This window comes from Pecten maximus, chromosome 2 (assembly GCF_902652985.1).
Source record: "Pecten maximus chromosome 2, xPecMax1.1, whole genome shotgun sequence".
Taxonomy (NCBI): Eukaryota; Metazoa; Mollusca; class Bivalvia; order Pectinida; family Pectinidae; genus Pecten; species Pecten maximus.
This window is the reverse complement of record NC_047016.1, coordinates 36736755-36760596: the sequence shown is the minus strand read 5'-3', so window position 1 is coordinate 36760596 and position 23842 is coordinate 36736755. Positions and strand designations below refer to the sequence as shown.

The 23842-nt window shown below is 35.4% G+C and overlaps 1 protein-coding gene across 1 annotated transcript in view; it reads left to right on the top strand.

Annotated features, from left to right (window-relative positions):
* Nucleotides 1–1022: 1022 nt before the first annotated feature.
* Nucleotides 1023–23842, top strand: part of LOC117321955 (cholesterol 7-desaturase-like) — a 34624-nt gene continuing 11804 nt past the window's right edge. The window contains exons 1-2 of the mRNA XM_033876592.1: nucleotides 1023–1848; nucleotides 21780–21968. Coding sequence (XP_033732483.1) covers nucleotides 1398–1848; nucleotides 21780–21968 — 640 coding nt within the window. The 5' untranslated portion in view covers nucleotides 1023–1397. The remainder of the gene's footprint in view (nucleotides 1849–21779; nucleotides 21969–23842) is intronic.

Below are 23842 nucleotides of genomic sequence, written 5' to 3'. Positions count from 1 at the left end.
CCAATTATGTATGCACCTTCGGCAATTAATGATCAGTTACTATCATAAAAAAGGCAGAAACATAATTAAGACTAATCTAGATCAATCGCAGCTATCCTGGCGTATTTCACTGAACAATCAAAAACCAATCATTTTTTCAGTGTTAAATGTTAAATACCTTGATCAACTAACCAAGATCTAGCTTAATTGAATACATGTTAAATTAATCAACAGTCAATCAGAACTGTTTACGGAGCATTAACAATAATTAAACTGTTGTGTTTAACCTGTGTATACTACATGCCATTGTTAAAACAAATTACGATGTTCTACTAATATCTCAATCATCACGTTCATCGATATCCTAGGAGTATGATATAGACTAGTATATGTGTATTATATTGATGAAACTAAAATTCGACAAAATAATTATTTCTACTCAGCTGTATACATATGTTTGTTGAACACTTCATAAAGTTCATTTTGAGATCAATATTGTACAAACAATTCTAAAGTTTATTTAACCCGTTTAAATACTATTTGCATAGAACCCATACGTAGTATGTGTATAATTGGTAGATTTGTGTGGTATGAGGCATATTCGATCTTACCTGAAAATTTCGCAGGTATTTAGTTTTATATTACATATATTTACCTTTATATTGGAATCGTTTAATTATTAACATAATAAAGTTGGATTTAATTCTTAAATGATTATATGTGTAGTCTTCAAAACGACAAAATATCTTCATAACATAAAATGTAATGGCTAAAATATATAGGTCGCAGAATCTCTTGTCTATTAAAATACGTGACCAGGCGGTACGAGACAGGCTCAGACAAACACTATTAATGGACATCTTCCATAACGAAAAGATCGAGTCAGTTTCTTTGAATACACAAACATATGTAAACAAACACTAGCCCTGCCAACCCATACAAAAGAGATTAACGCCACTGACATTTAACCGTTCTATTATTAACGGTGAATGCGACCGGTTACTCAGGCAGAGGAAAATGTGAACCTGTATTGATTGAATAGCGGTATTTCCAACAGTCAATGGCGGGCTCCTTTCGAGTGCACAGCGTATGACATGTATTAACAACAAGTTATAGACCAGTTACGGCAAGCTCTAGGAAGTGGATTAGTCGGGACCCTATGCCATTCTACGCCGATACACATACCCACTCAAACAGTGTATATTTATAGTCGCCAGAGTGAAATTGGATTTCAATATATTGTAAGTACACCGGCACGTGAGAGACAGCGTGGTGTATTTTGAACCGGTGTGGAGGTGTACGTTATGAGGCAGTAGTTTAAAGTTTAATTATTTATTACAGTCAATTAATCGATACTATTTCGTTTAGATACAGATACATACGTGCTTCCATATTAGTTTATGTAATCATACATCACAATGCATTTAAAAACTGTTTTGTCCGGAGTGCTGCTGTCCGTGTTGGTGATAGCCGTATCGGCTAGTGTAACGGAAAAGCTGCTGCGAGTGCCGCTGTTCGAAGTTGGAGAACTCTGGTACCGGTCAGTTAGTACCTTAACGGGACGAATTATATCCTTATTAACCACTTGGCCGGATTTTTACGCAGTGACCACCTATGTGATTGTAGCACTGCTAAGTATTGGCCTTTACTACCTCTATATATTAATGTTTGTTCCGTTAAACCGGATTCGGATTCTTGGAGATCTTGGATACCGTGTGGAGGGTAAATTCACGATGAAGGATATAGCTAATTCTGTACGGAAAAGGAGAAATGTTGGAAATGTACCAGCGGTTTACCCTAATGGGTGGTTCGGTATTATGGAATCCCATACACTTCAGAAAGGCAACTCGGCATACGTATCAATTTTGGGTAAGTACTACTGAACAAATTCAATAATTACTAATTTACTATTAAAAATTACTATTTAAATTAACAATTATGAATTATAAAGATATAACAGTAAAACAAATGACGAAGGGAGACAATTTTATGAGTCGTGTCCTGAGTGGGCCTCGAACTCATGATCCACGGCATCTCATTGCCTAGCTCATCTGGTCCACACCCTTATTGTTATCCTCACCCCCCGCACCCCTGAACGCCCTTAGGTTTCCCTTTTTGGTTTCACACCTTCCACCTTCCTCATCCTTCCCCCAGTTTTACAGCTATTTTGTTCGTGGGCGATTGACTTCCCCAGTTAATGAATCTGATGTATCATCGCACTCATCTGACTGGATAAGATTGTGTACTCGCGTGACCCTATCGGCATAATCCCCTCTATGATAAAGTTACATTATATATATATAATTATATATGCTTTAGAGTATTAACGTAGCTAGAATCTAGTCTGCTTGTTCACAGCCGAATTAAACTCCAAGGCGAATCACCAAATGCAAATACATGTATATATGTGTAAAGGGTTCTTTGTTTTAATATGTATACATGCTGTCGTTGTTACCAAATTCTTTCTCATCGTGATGAAGCACGAAACATTGGGCTGGTAATGTTTCTGCGGAAGTGCCCAGGCGGAACCATGTCTACCTACCTACCCGGGCCGACAGGGGTTGAATTGTTCATACATATATTTCTCATCGATCCGGGGGGAACGGCAGCATCTGAAGCCAGAAACCTTCCTTTTACATACCAAATCAATACGTATAAACAAAGCTAACTCCTGCTACACTTTCTAGTCATATCGACAGGACTTTTCACTATCGAACGGACGCACCGATTGATAGATTCATACTTATTAAATTAATATTTGATTGAAATACTACATGTATGTTCATGTATGAAATAAGCATTCAATAGGGGGAAAATCAATTATTGTAGTAATAAAACGATTTCTCGTGTAACCCAGTGTGCCTGTGGAGTCTGAGAGAGCGTTTTATCCTCTGACGAAGTCCCATATACATGTAATACATATATATATTACATGATTGACAGCACGTTATGGCGTTCATCGTCCCGTAAATACATAAATCCGTGTAGGTTGCCGTGTTGAATTTGCCAAAGATTCTATAAAACAGCCATCCTTGACTCGAGAAGGCACACGTTTAATTAATCAATTTATATCCGAGACGAGTTAGTAGCCTATTGGAGACCCATAGATTCCAGAATAAAGATCATTCATAGGACTGTAAATGCCATACATAGAGTGCCCGGTATATGACGTTCTTACTATGGTGACGTCGACAGTTCGCAATCAAGGTGGCTGTCCAATCTTTTGGAGTCAAAATCAAAACAAATATCGTCACCCGTTGAGATTCAGTACATAATGACACAATATGTATCATTGAGTTGACAATATGACTTGTCTATTTAAGTTGTCTTGTAGCCATAAACAAAGATACATACATGTTTTAATCACATAACTGCATTATATATAATATACATAAAATGTTATTGTTATTTGTTTTGTCGTCGTAGCCTTGCGACACGGGTCAAGGTAAACGTTCAGTAAGGTACACAGATTGACAAATCCAGACCCTCTCGGGGTACAAGGAACCCTGGTGGAGATTATGATACTCGGTGACTACAAGGAATCGTTTTATTGAACAGATTTAGTTTTTGATGCCAAAAGCCATATTTTTGTCATGACCTGATTCTCATTAAATAGGACTTCAACTTGATTTATTGAACTCTCTTTTCAAAAATATGATGAACAGAGAAAATGAGGAAGGCTTTACTTAGAAAAAAAAGACAGAAACAAAAACTGTTTTAATCATTTTACAATTGTTATGTACAGAAAATATTACTGAATTGTGTGAACCCTTGAGGGAATTGTGTGTAAAGCCTTCGTTATTAGATCACATCCAAAGTCATTTAATTTATGTCTTAGACTATGCAATCACGTGACCTTGTCCTGACTTGACTATATGTTATAATTATATCTAAAGAAATCTGAAGCTTTCTCCTGTCGAAATTTCTAGATCTGCATACAGAGTCGAGTCCCAATGTCGCCAGATACTACACAATATCACAAAAACCTGGCCATAATTACAACATACAGGACCTTTAGCGTAAGCTGGTGTTACGTACACATGTATTCAATCCCAAATTTCACAATTCAAATATTTACTTTACAGCAATTTCGAAATAAGTGATATTATATTACTGATGTCGGCCCGGTAAGTAGCGCACAAGGGGCTCGGGAGATTCCAACGTGGTCAGACAGATGAACCCCATACCTGTTCACGTGCGACCGCGCGGAAAATGAAGCCCCGGTCCTCTAGCTAAGAAAAGACGAGTTTTATACCACAATCATCATTGTTTATTTAATACGTAACACCATTTATAAAAGTAATGTAATATCATTGAAATGTGATGTGTATGTGCGGTATGCAACGTTGTACACCATGTATGTTTTTTGTTTGTACATCTTTTGTATATTGTAATGTTTAGCGATAAGTTGTATAAATAACTTAAGCTAATAAGGAAACTGAAACTGCGCCGACCGACCACCCACTAAAAACTGTGACGATAAAACTTTCATCTAACATTATGGTTACCAAGGAACTTAAAAATCTTTATTTGGATAGATACTCTTAAACAAAGCAATTTACACTGTAAATATTCCCTACCGTCACCTCGACCTAATCTTGCTGACCAATTTTCTATGGTCGACTGTACCTGTGGGTTTATGACGAAGATATTTAATCCATTTACCCTCTTAAATCGACAACGAAAGGTCAATACCCCACCAACCTCGGGTAATATGACATTCAATAATTACAGGTGTATTATGTATATTTTAATACAAATGTACTGAAGTGACCTATCGTTATTGATAAGACATTTTAATGTATCAGCAAATTTATTTTATAATTTTCTTCACATATTGTGATTAAATTACCCACAAATTATTAGAAATCTTATTCTAAGACAACACTTTACAATAAATATACCATCATAAAATGAGATTGTAAGCGTTTCAATGCAGCAGAAGGTGCTTCTTTTAAAAGTTATCGAGCCTTTAAGTTAACTATATGTTACTGTTAAAATGTTAGTCATTTCCGCGCATTCCTGTTCACCTGATTACACGCTCTGCTTCACAACAAACAAAATACCAGGTAAGCATTGTACGTGTATGTGTATCGTAAACAAGTATTCTGTACTTTTACAGGTATGACGTAGATACAGATACGTGCATGTACAGGTGTGCAGCAGAAAATTTTAGGCATAAAAGTAAATGTTCAGCTGTACTCCCGCAAGGCATGTCATCTCACCAAAACACATCCGCTATATGTCATAGGATAGACTTTCCCTCTCCCTCCCCCTCTCCTCCCCCAGGTGTTGCGTCATACAAAGTATACATTGCCGCACGATTGACCTTTTCAGATACCGTCGTCCGATTAAGGACATACCATTTGGTTATTGTGCAATGTTTTAGTATTCTGATGTAATGGACGACTATTAAATCAGTATTAACCTGTAGAGCGTAACTACGATACACAGGCACCTGTCACAATTTATTACGTTGTATAATTACGTGAGATGGCTGTTATAAGCATTAATTAGCTATCTATGATAGGTATCTTATTGTAATTTGTGACAGACACCTGTGCATAAGTTCATGAAAAGCCACTTCGCACGATTGGAACTCTCAATATGTTGGGAGGGAGTGTTTATAATTGAGACTTTTCCACGAAATCGGAATTAAGATACATGTATAATGTGCCATTATTCGAATCAAATTTGACCAGATGGGTTTTTAAATCTTACCGATTATGGTGTTAAACTGACGCGTTTTGGCACGTCCTGAATAATCAGGTCAGTGAAGAATAGGTCAATTAATTTTGAAAACCATCTACCTCAGTACATGACCTCACAGTCAGTTATCTGATATACAAACAAACAGAATTACACATTGTATAGACAGACCCCATGACAAGTATGAACTGATATAGGGAGTAATTTATCTTTTGGAGTCGAACCATTGAATTGTGAAATCGCTTTGCTTGTGTAACTCGCCTAAGGCTCTCGTTAAAAACAACACTCGGTTTGTGATATATATGGTATACACATGTACATGATAAATACCAATATCAACAGTTTGTGTATTGTCACAATTGTGTTTATCTATCAGCGAACAATATCCGTTACCTTAGAGCTATTTTAAGACTGGCCCCCTCCAAAGTAACTTGTGTCTGGTAATTAACACCCAGAGTTAAACGTATCCTTAATATGTACTGTACTATACTATAACACCTCAACTCTGGATGTTAATTACTAGACAAAGGTGGCTTTGTCTCCTTAAGTAGTAGCTGGTGGTGACCTCAAAGATCAACATACGAGAACAAGCTCAATAGGAGGAAAAGTATTGATCTCGCCAATAAAAACGACGTCACACACTACGGTCACGATCTGAGCTACCCGAGTAATGCCAATAGCCCCTATTAGGGATCGAACCACACGCCACTGATCTCAGTCACGGAAGGTCTGCTGGTCCCGTTTTCTATCGGCAGAGTTACCGTGGTCTTTTAAATCAACTGGATAATTCATATGCCGATGAATGAGATTAATCTGTAATTTCTTGGCTTAATACGATGAACATTTTTTTATCGATGATAAATGATTAAAAGTGCTGTAGGCTGGTATTTAATGGGGCGCGTGCCTAATCTCGATTCCGGAGGACTGTTTATATATTAATGAACGGAAAGGTCGAATGATCAATCGTATTCGGTTATTGATTCCGAGAACTTATTAATTTGTTTTGAGAGAAAGTTCCGGTTTTCATTCGAAAACACGAAAACAGGAAGATCAGTGAGACATAACGTGCTTGAACATCAACAGCTTTTTATGTGCATGTTTTCGTTTTGTAGGATTGACTTGTGCATGGCTGTGAATTGATTTTTAAATTTTAGAATTCTAATTACAAGAATATTTCACAGAAGACATCCGACGAGTTCTGGTTTGATAAGACTTAAATATAATATCAACATAATTCATTCTGAAGTATTTTTCTACAGAATTTAATACTGCTCTTTACACATCTATACAAGTATAAACAGCGTAGATTTTTGCACCGCGAACTGTAGTTAAACTGTGGTGTCCGGATATTTCATAATACATTAACCAGGTAATTATTACAATAATTATTAAAAACAAGAAATATCCTTAAAAAAGATAAATGGCATAGTTTTAATGCTGGTGGTTTTATAATGTAAAACTGCTGGTAAAAAAAAATAACGAACTAATTAATAAATGCGTTTTAGCCCGGATAACAAAATTATGTCAGTTTGAACTATTTTTGGTGATAGTAAGACTGCATTTGAATCAGGAATATAATTTCATTAATATGTCATTTAAATAGATACATCCACTTATTCAGTTTGCATTCAATCTTAACTTTGTTTCGTCTTTAACTGCATATCTACATTTTGCATTTACCTCTACGTTGACCAATCACATACTTCATATTGACCAGTAACGCCACCTTCCGCGTCATATCCGGGGCCAAAAGAAAATTATACGGCTATGCCGAAAAACATCATGATTAAAACAGTGTTCGTGCATTTCAGTTTTCCGAAACACCATATGCCGAACTATATGGTACAATAAAGCTACACATCTATAATCCACCATTATAGTATATCAGACTGTGACTCGGCAACAAAATCACTGGAAATACTAAAAATAAAATCATGATTTGAAGTTTTTTATGGTTGTGGCGACACATGATCGTTGATAATGAAGTATGCCGATAGGTTTACTAGAGACACACAAACGCCTATTTGAGGAGCCATTCAAAATCACTCTTTTGGTAATTTGAACAAATATGGACAGCGTCAGCCAAGGTCATTATACTTTCTTTATACAGGGACAACTCATAAAAGTAATGAATCACTCCTTACTGTCATAACACTGACACTGTCTTTTTGTTTGCTTTGGTTGGGATCTTTTTTTTTTGGGGGGGGGGGGGGGGGGGGGGGGGGGGGGGTCTTTATTTTCGACAAACCGAAGGTTAGAGATTGTCAAAATACTGATCAGGTCAATTTGCGGACTGCTCTTCTCAATTGCTCCAATGATATTATGTTCAATACTTTGCTGAACATAACAACGAAACGTTTGAATTGATGGGCAAAGAACCGAAGATTGCCGGCCGCTAAGGACGGTCTTTGGTCAAAATTTAGATTAATGAATCATTAATCCGAAGGTTTCTGGAGTTTACTTGATCTTTAAAAACTCCTGCCGTTGTGAAAAGGGGTTAAAAATCCGACCTAGGGGGGTATAGGAACTTCGTCGTATACTTAAACTTATACATGCTCACATTTCGATCAAAGCTAGTATGTATATTTATATTACGATATTTCGTCAATTAAGAGCAACGCTGAAACCTGATTTAGCACCATTCCCTACGCCAAGGTAGAACGGCTTTCGATTTGTGGAAATACGTATTGTGTTCTGGCAAACTCCTATGTGTCTTTACTATTGATATACGGACAACCTGTTGCTATATATTGCATTTGTATTGGCAGACGTATTTTTACGTGAGGTACTTACGTGATGTTTGTCAGACACTGAAAGGTTCCAGCAATATTGTCCTCGTCTGTCTCGCGTTCAACGTCTCTAGATCTGTCGGCGAATTACGACGGATATACGGGCCGTGTCCCGAGTGTACCATCCACTCCTATTTTAGAGTAACATGTCTTATTCATTTAGACGTTTGTCGATATAGCTGTCGATACTTTGGGATGAAAATTGGGATGAAAATGGGGGGGGGGGGGGGGGGGGGGGGGGGGGGGGGGGGGTGCATGGTGATAAGCTAATTTTTGAAATCGAATACATATCATTTTTTGACATATACCTTTTTATTTGCTTTCTGTGTTTTCCTTAAACATCCTAAATGAATTATCTAATTTATGTGGATTATGAAATCTAGTTTTAATAGTCTCTACAGAGCCCCAGTGCACCGTAAGGCGTTTATAAATACATCGAGACTGTAAAGACGGATTAGATTCATACCAAGGTCTCCATACAGCCTTGCATTACTCCAGAACTCATTCATTTTTTTATTTTTCACACGCACATCAGACTCTGATACGGAAAGACTGACGAGCCCCTGTCAGATTGGCTCGTGGTAGGAAGTGTAATATTTTCGAATGATATATAAGGTTTAATAATTGAATTGGAGCAAGGAACCAATAACAACGAAACAACATAGTTTTGTTTTTATTTTTAAACTCTTAATTGCTGCCAGTGGACATTCTCTGTAACTCGAAGCCAACTTGTCATTTATAACAAAAACGATCTGATGTACTCTAATCAAATGCAACCGACATGTATTTTATTTGTAAACTTCGTATGATAATCAAAACACAAGTAACAATTCGGCTAATTCCGTATTATTAATAAATTCCGGAATTAGTCGAAGTTAGTCGACACACAGCAATCGGAAAATTACTCGGGCCTTTCCGTTAAATAAGGCACGAGTGTTTTTCAGTTGTTACAGTAAAATGCTTTCTCGTGATAGTGCACCTATGCACAGCTTCTGACAAAGTCTGTAAGCGACTTGGTGTTGTATTACTGTCATACCACTGATGGCGGACCTCTCTACGTTATGTTGGCATTCTCTTAAACGTTGTTAAATATCACTACCCCTGTCAGACAATTTTTTCCCCTACACATGGTAAACATTTCCGTGAAAACAGTTTGCATAGTTATGAAAAAATAAAGATCTGATATACTGTAATTAAAATGCAATCGACATGTAATTTATTTGTAAATTATATATAATAAACACTACTAGCAAGTATCACCCAGAACAGATTCTTGGATAGCGAGATCAATAGAGTTCCGTGAAAACAGTTTGCATAGTCTACGCTGCAATATTAAAGCGAATTTATTTTTGTTAGCTTGTTGTTTGACAGAATTATATTACAAAATCATTTTCTCGTGTTCGACATTATGTAATCGTCACTATGACAACAGACGAGCACCTTTATGTACAGAATCAAGAGCCGGGTCGAGAAATGTTTGCGCAATGAAAACAGGAAAGAGCACAGGTAGCGTTTGCGTCAGTTCTCAGGATCACGTGTGCGCTTGTCATCTTTGCCGTTAGTATAATTTACTCTATGTTTGATTATGTCACGTGATTATATCGGAAATTGAAACAATGTCAATATTGGCTGTTGCGTCGACTGATGTTTCAACACTTGAAATGGTGTAACTAGATCAGGGAGGCTCGAGAGTTTATCCAAATGATGTTCATTTTATTCTGATGACGTATTCAGAACACATGTCAGTATCGATCTTCGCTGAGAGCACTGCGGCAGGTCACTCAATAAATGAAACAGACTACTAGTTACACCTATTAAATCATAATATGGAGATAAGCACACAATACATGTCAATAATCATAAAACTAAATAAACTGCTTTAACAAATGAAATATCACATATCATATAAACGTGTTTTTTTGTTTGTTTTTTTTTTAACTTTTTTTAAAACTTTTTTTATTATTATTAAATAACCTACATGCAGTATATCCGGCAATATTTTCAGTGTTACGTTCTTCCGTAAATTTCCATTTCGTTGCTGGTTTTGTGTGCTGTACTTCCGGTGGGGGGAAAAGGGATTTCAAAATTTTCCGTTGGAGTCCTGTAATGTATGGTGTATTAGCAACTTCTGCGTCTATCTTACTAATTCAAACCACAGTAGATGGTATTTTCTCTAGGTCTACGTATAAAACCACATACAGTTCGTGTCCGGATTTAAAATAAAGTCAAGAGTAGAAAACAAGTGCCCAACATACTCCATTTATAGCCAAGAGGTTCCAGGACCCAAAAGACATAATACTGATGAGATCGTAACGGACATATTGGTCCGCCCTGCGGTACTCCATTGTTATTGATAAACAATGGTGTCTTTGATTAATATTTATTATTTGTATGAAAACAAGAGAATTAATTAATAAAGTATTTAAAGGGAATACATGAAAGTGAAAGCAATACAAGATGAAAACAAGACTTGTTGCGAGGTTACGTTCTGTTAGAGAAATGAACACCCGGACTCTTACAGTCCTGGTAATTCTACAGTAATGGTAGAGATAATTCAACCACAAAGATGATGAAATATTAAACAATGCACTCTTATTGAGTATCTTTCCTACAGTCATTGTTGTAAATTTGTATAGAATTGCTATACGATTTTGATTTGCCGGCAGTAACAAGGCAAGTGTACAAAATGTACTGTTGTATGAGGTTAATGCTCTCTTGAGTTTAATAGCTGGGTAAGTAGCACACCCTTGCGTGTTATCGCGTGATGTCTTATCAGCAGCTTTTGATGTGACAAAACGCGGATCAAGGTAAAATACAACACCACGACTGGGAATGTTTTCTTGATTTAAACTGGGGTACTTTAAGGTTTGGGTGCGTCAAGGTTTTGTGATGAATCTTATCTTTTTATTTATATTTTCTCGCATATTCCAAATTAATAATCATGTTAACAGAAATTTCAAAATATAGACATGAATGCCACCCGGAAGTATATCTGTACGGTGATATACGCTGGGAGACAAATGATACCCATTACAACTCCTCTTTATGGTTTATCATTTGAACGAGTTAGATAAGTTGGGCCTGAACGTCACCTTTCGGTGACGGAGAGTAAACAAGGAGGGGCACAGTAGGCGTAACATGTAGTTATATTATTAGCCAAAAGGTTATCAAATGTAGTACGATGCACTACCGGTCCAGCTACCCGATATCTATTTAAAACAGTTTCCTATTCCTCGGCCTTGTGATTATATCGGGAAGCTGTGCTGTCGTGGTTGTGTCCTTGGGCCAAACACTTTACCGTAATTGTTGTGGATGGCATTCGACGGGCCTCCCGCATGTTGTTCAGTGAAGTAGTCACCAACTACTACAAGGAGAACCGCCTCAAAATGAGTCTGTCTGTTCATGGGGCGATACACCCAGCAACAAATAAACAAAGCAACGAATTGATATTGTATGATATCAAATCATACTTGTATGTAGAGAGCGATGTCAAGTCTTATTTAGAATTAAACAGTTTAGAGGAACTTAAGTTGGCCATCGCACACATTTTATTAATAATAGGGGAAAACATCTGTGTGATTTATATTATTGCCATTGAATCTCGCTGCTATAAAAAAGGCAGAAAAGTGCAATGCATGCTTAAAACTAAATCAGCCCACATTTTGTAATTTATATAGATATTATATGCTCCACCCTCCATGCCAGTTTCGTTTCATTGCCTTTGGGTTAAAGGTAGTCCCAAAGGTATTGGCGGGATTTTGATAATTAGGTTTATAATGGAGGTAAAATTATAAGAAAATAAAAATGATAGCAAAGTCAATGTTGATATCACTAGATAGGAATGTCATTGTTGATGTCACTAGATAGCAATGTCAATGTTGATATCACTAGATAGGAATGTCATTGTTGATGTCACTAGATAACAATGTCAATGTTGATATCACTTGATAGGAATGTCAATGTTGATATCACTAGATGTCAATGTCAATGTTGATATCACTAGATAGGAATGTCAGTGTTGATATCACTAGATAGCAATGTCAATGTTGATATCACTAGATAGCAATGTCATTGTTGATATCACTAGATAGCAATGTCAATGTTGATATCACTAGATAGGAATGTCAATGTTGATATCACTAGATAGCAATGTCAATGTTGATATCACTAGATAGGAATGTCATTGTTGATATCACTAGATAGCAATGTCAATGTTGATATCACTAGATAGCAATGTCATTGTTGATATCACCTAGTATGAATGTCAATGTTGATATCACTAGATAGCAATGTCAATGTTGATGTCACTAGATCGCAATGTCAATGTTGATATCACTTGATAGGAATGTCAATGTTGATATCACTTGATAGGAATGACATTGTTCATATTACCAAACTATATACTATTACTTGTACAATGTAATTGTAATTTATGACACTTCTCAGTAGATAAAAGGTCAAAGTTGATGTGAGTTACAGATAAAAGGGTCAAAGTTGATGGCACTAGGTCATAGTCAATGTTTATGTCCGTACATGTAGGTGAAAGGTCAAAGTTGATGCCAATACAAATCTGATTGAAAACATTACATGTAAGCTTTATTCTTCAAAACTGTTTTAACACAACAGCAAAATAAATGAACGCTCATGACTTCCAAGTCTGGTGCATATGTACGCATGTGAAGGCGCTTTATTGTTGACGTTGGAAATTAATATACCTCAAAGTCATTTTCGCTGCTCATATTATACCGAGGGCGATATACAGGACGGAAATATAAAGAGTATCAGTTTGAGAACAACACAATAGGCGTGCACCAATATACAGACTATAGGTAGAATATATGTAACTATAGACAAAAGTGAGGTGTCAGTAAACAGTCGTGTAATTCGTAGTATGTAATCAATATCGAACGCGACTCAAAGCGTTGACACGTTAAGTATGGGATTTTATCAAAGCCTAGCGAGTTATTTAATATACTGGTTTTGGTGTTACATGTTAGTAAGATTGCAAAACTGTCGATATATATATTTTTGAATTGGTTTATAACTTAAGACAACTATTTCAAACACTACTACATTGTATATATATACATTTTCAGCTTTGAATTTAGTTTTTGGTATTGTACTTTTGTACAATATACATCAACACTGTAACTCGTACAAATGTTACAACTGAGTTTCCGCTATGTCATGATGAGACCGATAATTAAAGACAAACGGGGTCTGGTTTACAGTTAACGATTTCAAAATCTATTTATGGATACATAGCCCCAATTGTAGCATTCTGATTGAGCTTTTCTTGAAAACCATTTATCTATCGACTATCAAACTTGTACATGTATGATTTCATTTTGTATATATTCGCAAACATTCTGTTGGGTTTAGAAAGATAACTATTTTTGTAACATGTTGCTAAAAATCCAAACTGAATAAAACTTTCGGAAAACGCGGACCTTAAAAAAATTGAGAAGTGGTAAAAACAAGCGGATAACAGATTATTTATCATTATAAAGAAAAGTGAGAAAAAAAAAAAAATAAATGTGTTAGGTTAGTTTCTAAATGAACCAGTCTTGTACATCCACGAGTTTCATTCAAATCAAAACATCGCTTCTTTAAAGTTTTTGTTGTTGATTTTGTGCACTGATAGCATAAGATTATATTCAACAAAGCTTATACAACAGCAGAAACTAATTGATATAGAGCTATACGATATATAGATCTAGAGCTACTGAATGGCTGTACTTTAGACGCTTATGTGTAATGTAATTCAAAAAGAAGTAACTTAAACATTTATCGCGAAACGATCAACATGATCAAACGGCTTTAAACAAGATAAATCCGGTGAACATGTTTACGATTACGATCGGCTACAGCCAAGGAGAGGCAGTGAAGCTTCTTGAGCAGTGGATGTAGTCGAGACGTTCGATAATAATCGTTCTCATCACAAAGCATGCAGACATTGTAGCCCTTTGCTCTCTCTGTTCCGCATATTTATTGAATTAAGCACGCGTACTTTTTTATACATGTATATGTATTTGCCACCTGATCCGGATGCAAAGGTTGGCATCCGACCCAGCTGTTGGTGTAACCTTAATATATATCAGACACGAGCTGATTGATTAGAATATCGACAATTCGCATTTTCAGGTCAATAAAGAGATTTAATTGGTTTTGAAATCTCGACTGTTCATGACAGGTTTTCTGTTGTTATGCAGTAACAAGTGATGACATCTTTACAGATGTATTCGATTTTCGATCTCGTGTTTGAGTAGTTAACAAGTCAATTGACGGGTATAGCCCGGAGGCTGATGCTATAGGAAGCCATGGTAAACAGGCCAGCGCTGGTCAATATATGTGTTATTGTTTTACATCCAGTCGATAAAACGATATCGATCGAGGTCCACACCGGGTCGTAAGTTTCTACAGTAATGTATCTACTGTCTGGAGGAGACCATACCCAACCGCTGTACTTTACGTGATACATGTGCTCTTTGAAAACTATGTACTGTAGTATATTTTTCTCATTTGGACGCCCTCACCAGCCCGTATGAAAATATCTGATTTGTTTTTGTAAGATACCAATTACATTGTGGTCCAAAACAGAAATATGTTCTAGTTGAAGAGATAAATGACTTTGTGTTTTTTTTTAAGTTACATAATAGTAGTGTAGAGACAATGAAGCATGCAATGTTCACTTATCTAGATATCGCTCCGCGTTACCACATTATCAGCTAGCCCGAGTTTCCTCTGGCCCTGACACCATGTCTGGTGTAGGTGTCAGGGTCAGAGGAAACTCGGGCTAATTATTAGCTAGGGTCTTGCATGTAAACTTATAAGAAAGCAAAATGGAAATAAATAAACGACATTGTGAATCAGATCAACAAATTAAGTACCGAGGTACGTAATCATAAATATAGGAAATGTATCTGTATTTATTTTTTTCACAATGAAAGCATGATAAACAGTAGCTTTGTGCACGGGTGGATTCATACCCGGCCGCAATGTTTGTTTTCATTTTACCATGGCAGCCACGAAAATGTCAGTGACATGTAACAGACAAGCATGCAAGCTGATTGTTATCAGGTAATCAGCAGCCAGGTTCGGAATAGCTAACACGGATATCAAAACAACCTGTGTCAACCACACCATGTGTTATAAACACTGAAGGTAGCACATTTTAATGTATATCGGTTACATGGATGGGTTACGATAAAATGTCTTACATTTCTATCCTGCCAGCAGTAGGCTTATCGGAATATAAACGGATGCAATAATTATATCGTACGCTGTGTTGCAATATGATCCCTTTTGTTATTTTGTTGTTTGCATAATTTCATATTTTTTGCATATTTTCATATTCTTTGGCAGAAAACATTAGTAAACCGACTATTTACTATCGCCTTCTTGTCGAAACACATTAAATGGTACATCAAAGTTATTAAACTTCGAAGTTCCCTTCAGTATCTAATGTGTTTTAAAGTATAATCTTACCCTTTTTTCGCCCAAAGCCAGTGATGGAAAAACTGAATACATGCTGTGAGTTATGAAATTATATCATGTTCAGGTGTATAAGATTTTGATCGGACGAATAAATAATTATTTGAGTGATGGATCCCTAAGATTCTTCGAATTGCTTAATATTACCTGCTCAGTATAATTCAAAATGTTTTATAGTAATTGCTAAACCCAGTATCGTTGATTACATATAAAACTCTATTCACATACTTTATACTTACCTAAAGAATTATTTTCATCATATAAGTATATATTTATATTCGCATTTTACAAGTCCGTATAAAAACTATATAAAAAAGAACTTTCGTTCCATCTTATATTTAACATACTAAGTCTGTATTATTTGTACATCTAACTTGCCAAGAGAGATCAAATCATTTTTATGAATGCTGGCGAATTAATAAATGTTTTCAGTACGTGTGGTGAAGTGGACAATGTATTGACGTACAGTTCGTAACCCTGTACCTAGATATATATGTGGCCCAACATACCGTTCTGTCTGTATGTTTATCTATAATCTCAGTCTTTTCATCACTCTACACACAAGAGTGCCGTATTTCAATGCCATTTCACTCTTTAAAAAAGTCAACGTTGTTTATATCGTTCAATGCGTTTTCAATAATGTTCTGCGGTGCGTAACGGAGACCAAACTTGTTATAACTACCTAGCGACGGACAGGTCTCCAAAATAAATAAGGTGGTAACATAGACTGGTCCATAATTATAAATCATGAGGACTCCGTAATACCGCAATATAATCACAAATTGAAAGGCTTTCAGAGTTTTTCTTTTAAAGGGAACATAAAACATTTTGAAAGCATTTTGTTTAAAAATAACTTGCACATGAATAAGGCAGGTGATGTGGTCAGTGAATTTGAACATGTAAATATCATTAATGCATGCAGTTAGTGTGTTCAATGATAATATACAAGTCAACACTTTAATTGCGGGGGGGGGGGGGGGGGGGTCGGTACAATGGTCTCGCATTTCATGAATTAGTTTAAGCATTTGAACTCGCACTTCATCTTCAATGAAAATCAGAGCGATATTATGCCTTTTTACAACCCCGTTTCAGTAGCTTCAGAACAATTGCAGATAAAATATTTTTATCATCTATATTAAAAATATCTAAAATCTTTACGTTTTACGATAGAACATTTCATGACATATACATGTGAATACCAATATACTTCAGGGTATTATTTTATGACAATGTTATTATATTCTAATATGTAACATTATTTTATACAATACAGATAATCACGTGTTATTGCTTAATGCATTCAAGTATTAAGGACAGGATAAATTTTAACTCAAAATTAAAAAAAAACAACTTAAGATTTGCATGTAGACTCTTGAAAAAGTACAAAGAGCATTAGTGTTCCAGGTCGGTCATCAACGACACCCACCATACAAATCTAGGTCATATCTCACAATAGGAGATGACAACGGTACCATTGGGTATCTGTCTACGAGAATCAGACACGTCGGACTTGATTTCGCGCAAGCAAATATCATATTTTCCAATGAGATCATGATGTCAGCCATGAAACTGTCCAATGGTCTTCATCAACCTGCATCTCTCGAAACCGTGCCTTGTTATTTAATCCTTCTGTTAGTAGTCAACATCTGCTACGGAAATCGTGAAAACGGAAATAACTCATTGGATAGCGAATCAACTAGGACAGGTAAACAGCATAGGTAGGAGAAGCAGGAATGCTACTAACTTGAAATGGAAAATTAACAATTGGGAAATTGAAATTATTACACTCCAAGCTTAGTTGTAAGCTGTCTCTGCTGGTAAAGCAAAGATCGAGGTAAGCCGCTGATGTTGAAGAGTCTGAAGTTTCTTCGATCTCAAGTTCTACATGGTATATCTGACCAACACGACCAATAAAGGTTTTGGTATTACATCGTTAATACACATATAGGTGAAATTGAAGGACTTTGCAAGGTCTCAACACATCGTTAATACACATATAGTTGAAATTGAAGGACTTTGCAAGGTCTCTGATACCTGCTGTGATAAAAGTAAACCAAATGGGCTAAACAGAGGCGCACAACCTGTCCCCATGGATATGTCACTAGTCTGTTGTCGGTCAGAAATTCAATCATCTTCAGTGTCTTTTATATTGGCAATAGTACGTTTTTCACAGTTTGTATCTTCACCTTACCACAAACGATAGTACCACAAACGATAGTTTTTTTAGAAACATTTTCCATTGTAACAAGGCACATTTTTGATGGATTTGGATTGGGTATTGTATGATGTATATAGTATAGAATACTCTAGAATGTTATGACAATGACAGAAATACCATCAGTTATTTTGTAACCGGGTCGAACAATAATGGCAATGAACATTCTGGTTTGATCCTATCAAAATGACCATTGTGGGCATTTAGTGGACTATGTATATACCAAATGGTGTTTTTTGAGTGACACATGATAAGTTTTATTATACTAAATAAGGATTTTGTTTCCCAGTTAAAATATCCTTTGTTTCCTACATTGAGACGAATTTAAAACAAAATTAATAAAAGTGTTGATACAAGTAAGAAAACTAGGTCATCAAAATGCTTTGATATACATGGACATGTATGTCATTATGCATGTAAATATACTTTATGTGTGGATAATGTATACAGGTATATCCGTTTGTATAAAATATCATAACACGGAAAACAGATTCAAGTCAGAGTACGTGACAAACGTCGCTGACTTGTCTAAAATTAAATCAGATTGCTGTTGTGAAATCTAGGTCGATCTGTACCAAATATTTTTCTTGTTGCTACTAGAGACCTCAGTTGGGTTGACCGTGACTGGCATTGTGTACCTCGGTAATTTACATACCTGGCTTACGTAAGAAAACTCTCTTGACATTGAAGCAACTTGTGAATGAGCTATATATAGTTGATGTTTTAACCTGTGTGTTGTTTACGTGTTTATATTAACCGAAAATAGACAGGAGTGGCGACGGGTGGATTGTTTCGAAGTGCCTGGGCCGTCGTCTGAGTCGTAACAATCATTTTCTGAACTGGAATTATTTGTGTTATATTATTCATTCATTTATTTTTTTACAAAATGAATCAGAATTAAAAAGGAAGAATTATCAACTTCCATCCGGAGTTGTAGATTAATATGGTTGGTTGCCTACGTACATTTTCTACATTTTCTGCATGTTATACATGTAGTTTTTATTCTGTTTTATGTTATTATGTCACAATACATGCTTTTATCTAACTGTATCAGATATTGCTTTTGTTTTCTTTATCAACTGTTAAATAAATTTCATATGATATAGCCACGAGTGTAAGAATCTATTTATCACATAACTATTTATGAGAATATAAGCAAACAAAAACTTTCAATTTTCGTTTCTATATAAGACAGGCGAAATCCGGCTCGGATGGGATGTTTCCGCCTACCCTGATAATCATGCGACGTCACATATGTTTTATGACGTCACAATATTGTTATTACATAAATGTCTCACGATATTTATTAAATGGCCGTATAACACGACAAAACGGGCCAGTTATGTGATAAATGTTCTTATAAAGTTTCTACGTTATCTACTTCAGCAATGAACAGTGGTTTTAATATAGTTATAGTCGATACGGAAGCAAGATGTATGGTGGGCAAATGTAGCATGGGAACCCTAACGGGTACCAATGTCATTTGCCCACCATACATATTGCTTCCATATCGACTATAACAACATTAAAACCACTATTCAATACTTATATTTACATTGTCTTATCATTTTCGTCAACTTTGAAAATAACTAAACCAAAACAAAAAAAAATCCCGCCTTTTTTAATGTCACATGACCCACTGGGTGTTATAGCCTGAGGCACTGGGTGTTATAGGCGTATGGTGGCAACTGCCTCTTAGCATTGTGTCAATGGGGGAAATGGGGAGCAAATGTAAATATTATTTAATGACGACAGCGATGCTTTAACGTATCGCAGATCAATGATACATATCGACAACAAACATGACACAGTATTTCTATTCTGTACGCCGATTTGTTATTCGTTACTTGAGATTGCCGATCAGCTATTACTCAGATTTTAAGTCGATGGTGTCATATAAAATCGCAAATTTCCTCAAATTCTGATTTGTCAATCTGAGATATTAATACTGACACACCTTTCACTCCAGTTTCGAGGAAATATCTTACCTACGTAGGAAGGTATGTATCTTATTCGTAAACATAATTCATACCTTACGTAAAATGATGGAAGAAGCTCCCTCTCCCACACCTAATAGATAACCTTACTAATTAATAAAGGTTGATGACTCAATGTAAATGTTCCCGGATATGTACATTTAATATTCATGAGGCAGGTAGAAAATGTACAGGTGACTGCCTGTTCTTAGGATGTTTACATGGATGTTTACATGGAAGTACATGTCATTAACCATACTAATAATTCATAAGAGACGTAATGGGTTTAAAAGTCTTAAAATAAATGAGAAAAATCGAACACTTTAAAGCGTTATCTTTATAAATGAATTATTATCGGTAACACTATCATTACATTCAATGTACTTTATCTTTTTATATTTGAGTCTATATATATATCTGATAGATATTGCATAATGAACAGGGTCACTGTACAAGAAAGCGCAAAAGGAAACAAGTAAATAAAATCTTCTACGAGGTACAACCGGCGTTGTTATTTGTGAATTGTTGTGACGACAGCCCGTCTAGTTTGTCAACACACAAGCAGACAAATATATGTAGAAAAAACATTAAACACAATAGTGCATACAATTATATGTAGAAAACAATTAAACACAATGGTCATTGCTCCTATAAATAGATTCGCATACCCGAAACATCGTGTTACAAAGTGTTAACATCGTCTTAACATCATGGTAACATTGTGTTAACAGCATAACATCATGTTAACACTGGTCGTTGATCAAAGAAAAAAAGATAGTATTACTACAAGTGTCATTTTAGAATGCATCAACCTTACACGGAGAGAATAGACGTTTAAAACGCTAGCAGATAAGCAGAAAAAAAAAACCTGGCAAATTATCGCAAGCATAGCGATATATATGAAATTGATGTATTGTTTTGCCTTTGACGAAACGACAGTTGAATAAACGTAATTCTGTATATGACGGGGCTACAATGTAAAATAAACCGACATTATTTTAGTATAAATGTTTTAGATAACAATGCCGTATACTTATATCGAAATACCATGTCAGTGTTTATGTGTTTATAATGGGTTTGTCATTTTATAAAATCCATTCATCTTAAATAAACGCATGTTTTGCATGTATGCCACTATGCGCGTCAATAACGAAATTATTATGCAATGTCGCTTTTTCCGATTAGGCTGCCGACTCCCATTAGCGCCATCCGTACTGTAAATGGACTCTGACATATATATTTGTTTGGTTGGTTGTCTACGGACTTCGTCTAGTAACTAGTAAACATATAATTGCACAATGACACCCCTTAGTTTTCGTATTTTAACATTTTTGCGAAATATTCTTTTCATATAACAACAGAAAACGATGGGTTCTCGTTTTGCTTAGCGTAGATACAGATTTTTTCTACTTTCCTTTGTTTTAAATAAATACTAAATAAACAGTTTTACAGTTAACCGTTGAATATCTTATTAAGAGTCTCACTCTTAAATAGATGTATAGCGATATTTATGTTTTTCGTGTAATAGGAAGATAGTAAATGATTCGACAACATTGCTTATTTAATCTTCATCAACAACAGCTAACTTTATCTTATATTTTGTCCTCAATTTTTCAGGTCTAAATTTAGCAGTATTTCGTGGAGAAGATGGTGAGAGTCACGTGCTTGATGCCTACTGTCCCCATATGGGAGCCAACCTGGGAATTGGCAGTAGGGTGGTCGGAAACTGTATTGAATGTCCCTTCCATGGCTGGCAGTTCCGCGGGAAAGACGGAAAGGCAACTAAAATCCCATACGCTGACAAAGGTAAGGTTTCGAAACTGTGACATAACATTAAATCATCATTTCTTAGAAATAACGTGTGAAAATAATAAGAATTCCATGACATGAAATGATCGATAATCAGTACTTTTCCTACAATTCCGGTGAAACTGTATACAATGTATATATTTACGATATATACAAAGATAAAGTTTAAGGATATATGAATAAGTGTATTTACCATTATGTACAAAGTTTGTACCTGGCGTTTTTAACTTAACATTTATAAGTTACATTTCATGCATTTTCATTGTAAACAAAACAAAATCTCCAAATGGGGGATATAAAGATTGATGTATATGTAACCTCTTGTTCCACACAAAGTGTGGTTAGCTGAGTGAAATAAAATCATTGAAAATCACTGGCATTGTGGTATTAAGAAGTCTATCAGCTAAATGATTTAACTCATTTCCGGGACTGATAGCCTTCAGAGTTTACAATGTACACTTGGTTTACAGAGAAACAATCACTAAAAACTAGAATGAAAGAAGCATTTAATCTGTATCTTTGATAATGTATCCCACCTTTATCACAACCTATAATCAATATCGACAATTTATTTTATTAACTCGCGAGAAATGACGTTTTTTCTCTAGCCTCGAGATTACTGGACTCGGCTTATGTCAATTATTGGTAATCATGGTGACACCACTTCTCTTTGCGTATTTTGTTACATTTTTATAAAGTACTCTTGTAAACGTCAAAAACTTAGAAGTGTCAAACATGTCTTCCAAATGAAATATTAATATTCAGCTTTCGACACACCTCGTTTTTATTGCATAACGTAACAGATTGTCATGAAATGTTGAAACTTGTTAAAATCCTATTATCCGTTGACGGTTCGGAATTTCCTTAACTACAATATTTAAATCTCTTTATGTCATGCGAAACAGATACTCGAACAAATGATTAGTACATGTATAATGAACATTTAAATCGGGTTAAGTATCCGTGCAATGGTATTATTAGGTATTATGTATGTATATTTAAATCTGATTAAGTAAGTAAAAGTCCCTTGTACGATATCCAGTCCAATATGGTTCAATATGTCCACTGATTGATAAAATCACACCCTAATAAAGTCTTATTCAAAGCGAATAGTTACTGCTCTTAACTGAATTTTTATAAACCATTTGACGTATATTACTATTATATAAACACCGCCATTCATTGTGTCACCGCTTAATCTGTTTAAATGCTACATTTGACCTTAGTCTTCATTTGTGGTCAGGTCAAAAAGTGGTTGCATATAACATGACATTGTGTACTTTAATACATTTCATTAAATAATCATGTTATTGATAAAAGAACTGAAGACTGTACTTGTTTCTGAATCCGATCATTTTCATTTATGTTGCTGTACTACATGTTGTATCGAATCACAAATAAAATACAATTTAAACTAAAGAACTGAAATTAATTACACCAGTAGCTGTTTTAATGCTTATTAAACTTTCACATTTTTATAAGCAGTTATGTTATCAATAGTTCAGAACGCGTTCAGATTTTTTTTTTTTTTTTTAACATATTAAAATTTTTTGTTTTCTTACTTTAGTATTTTGCTCAGAAATTCGAAAATAAAAACTAGGAAATATATGGGTTTCAACAACTTTGAAGTGTCAAGTATTCAACGATCCGTATTGATCTTAATACCGATCAGGCGCAATATATATTTCTAAGGAAAACAAACATGTGAAGTCAATATTACATTTATTCATAACGATGTACATGTCTACATTTGCGGCGCCCTGGGCAGGTTAACTGTATGTAGCTGATATTGAATATACATCAAAATAACCGTGGGCTTAAGATCAGGTGCCAAGAGACCTAACGTCAGCAACTCAATTATTGGTCAAGCA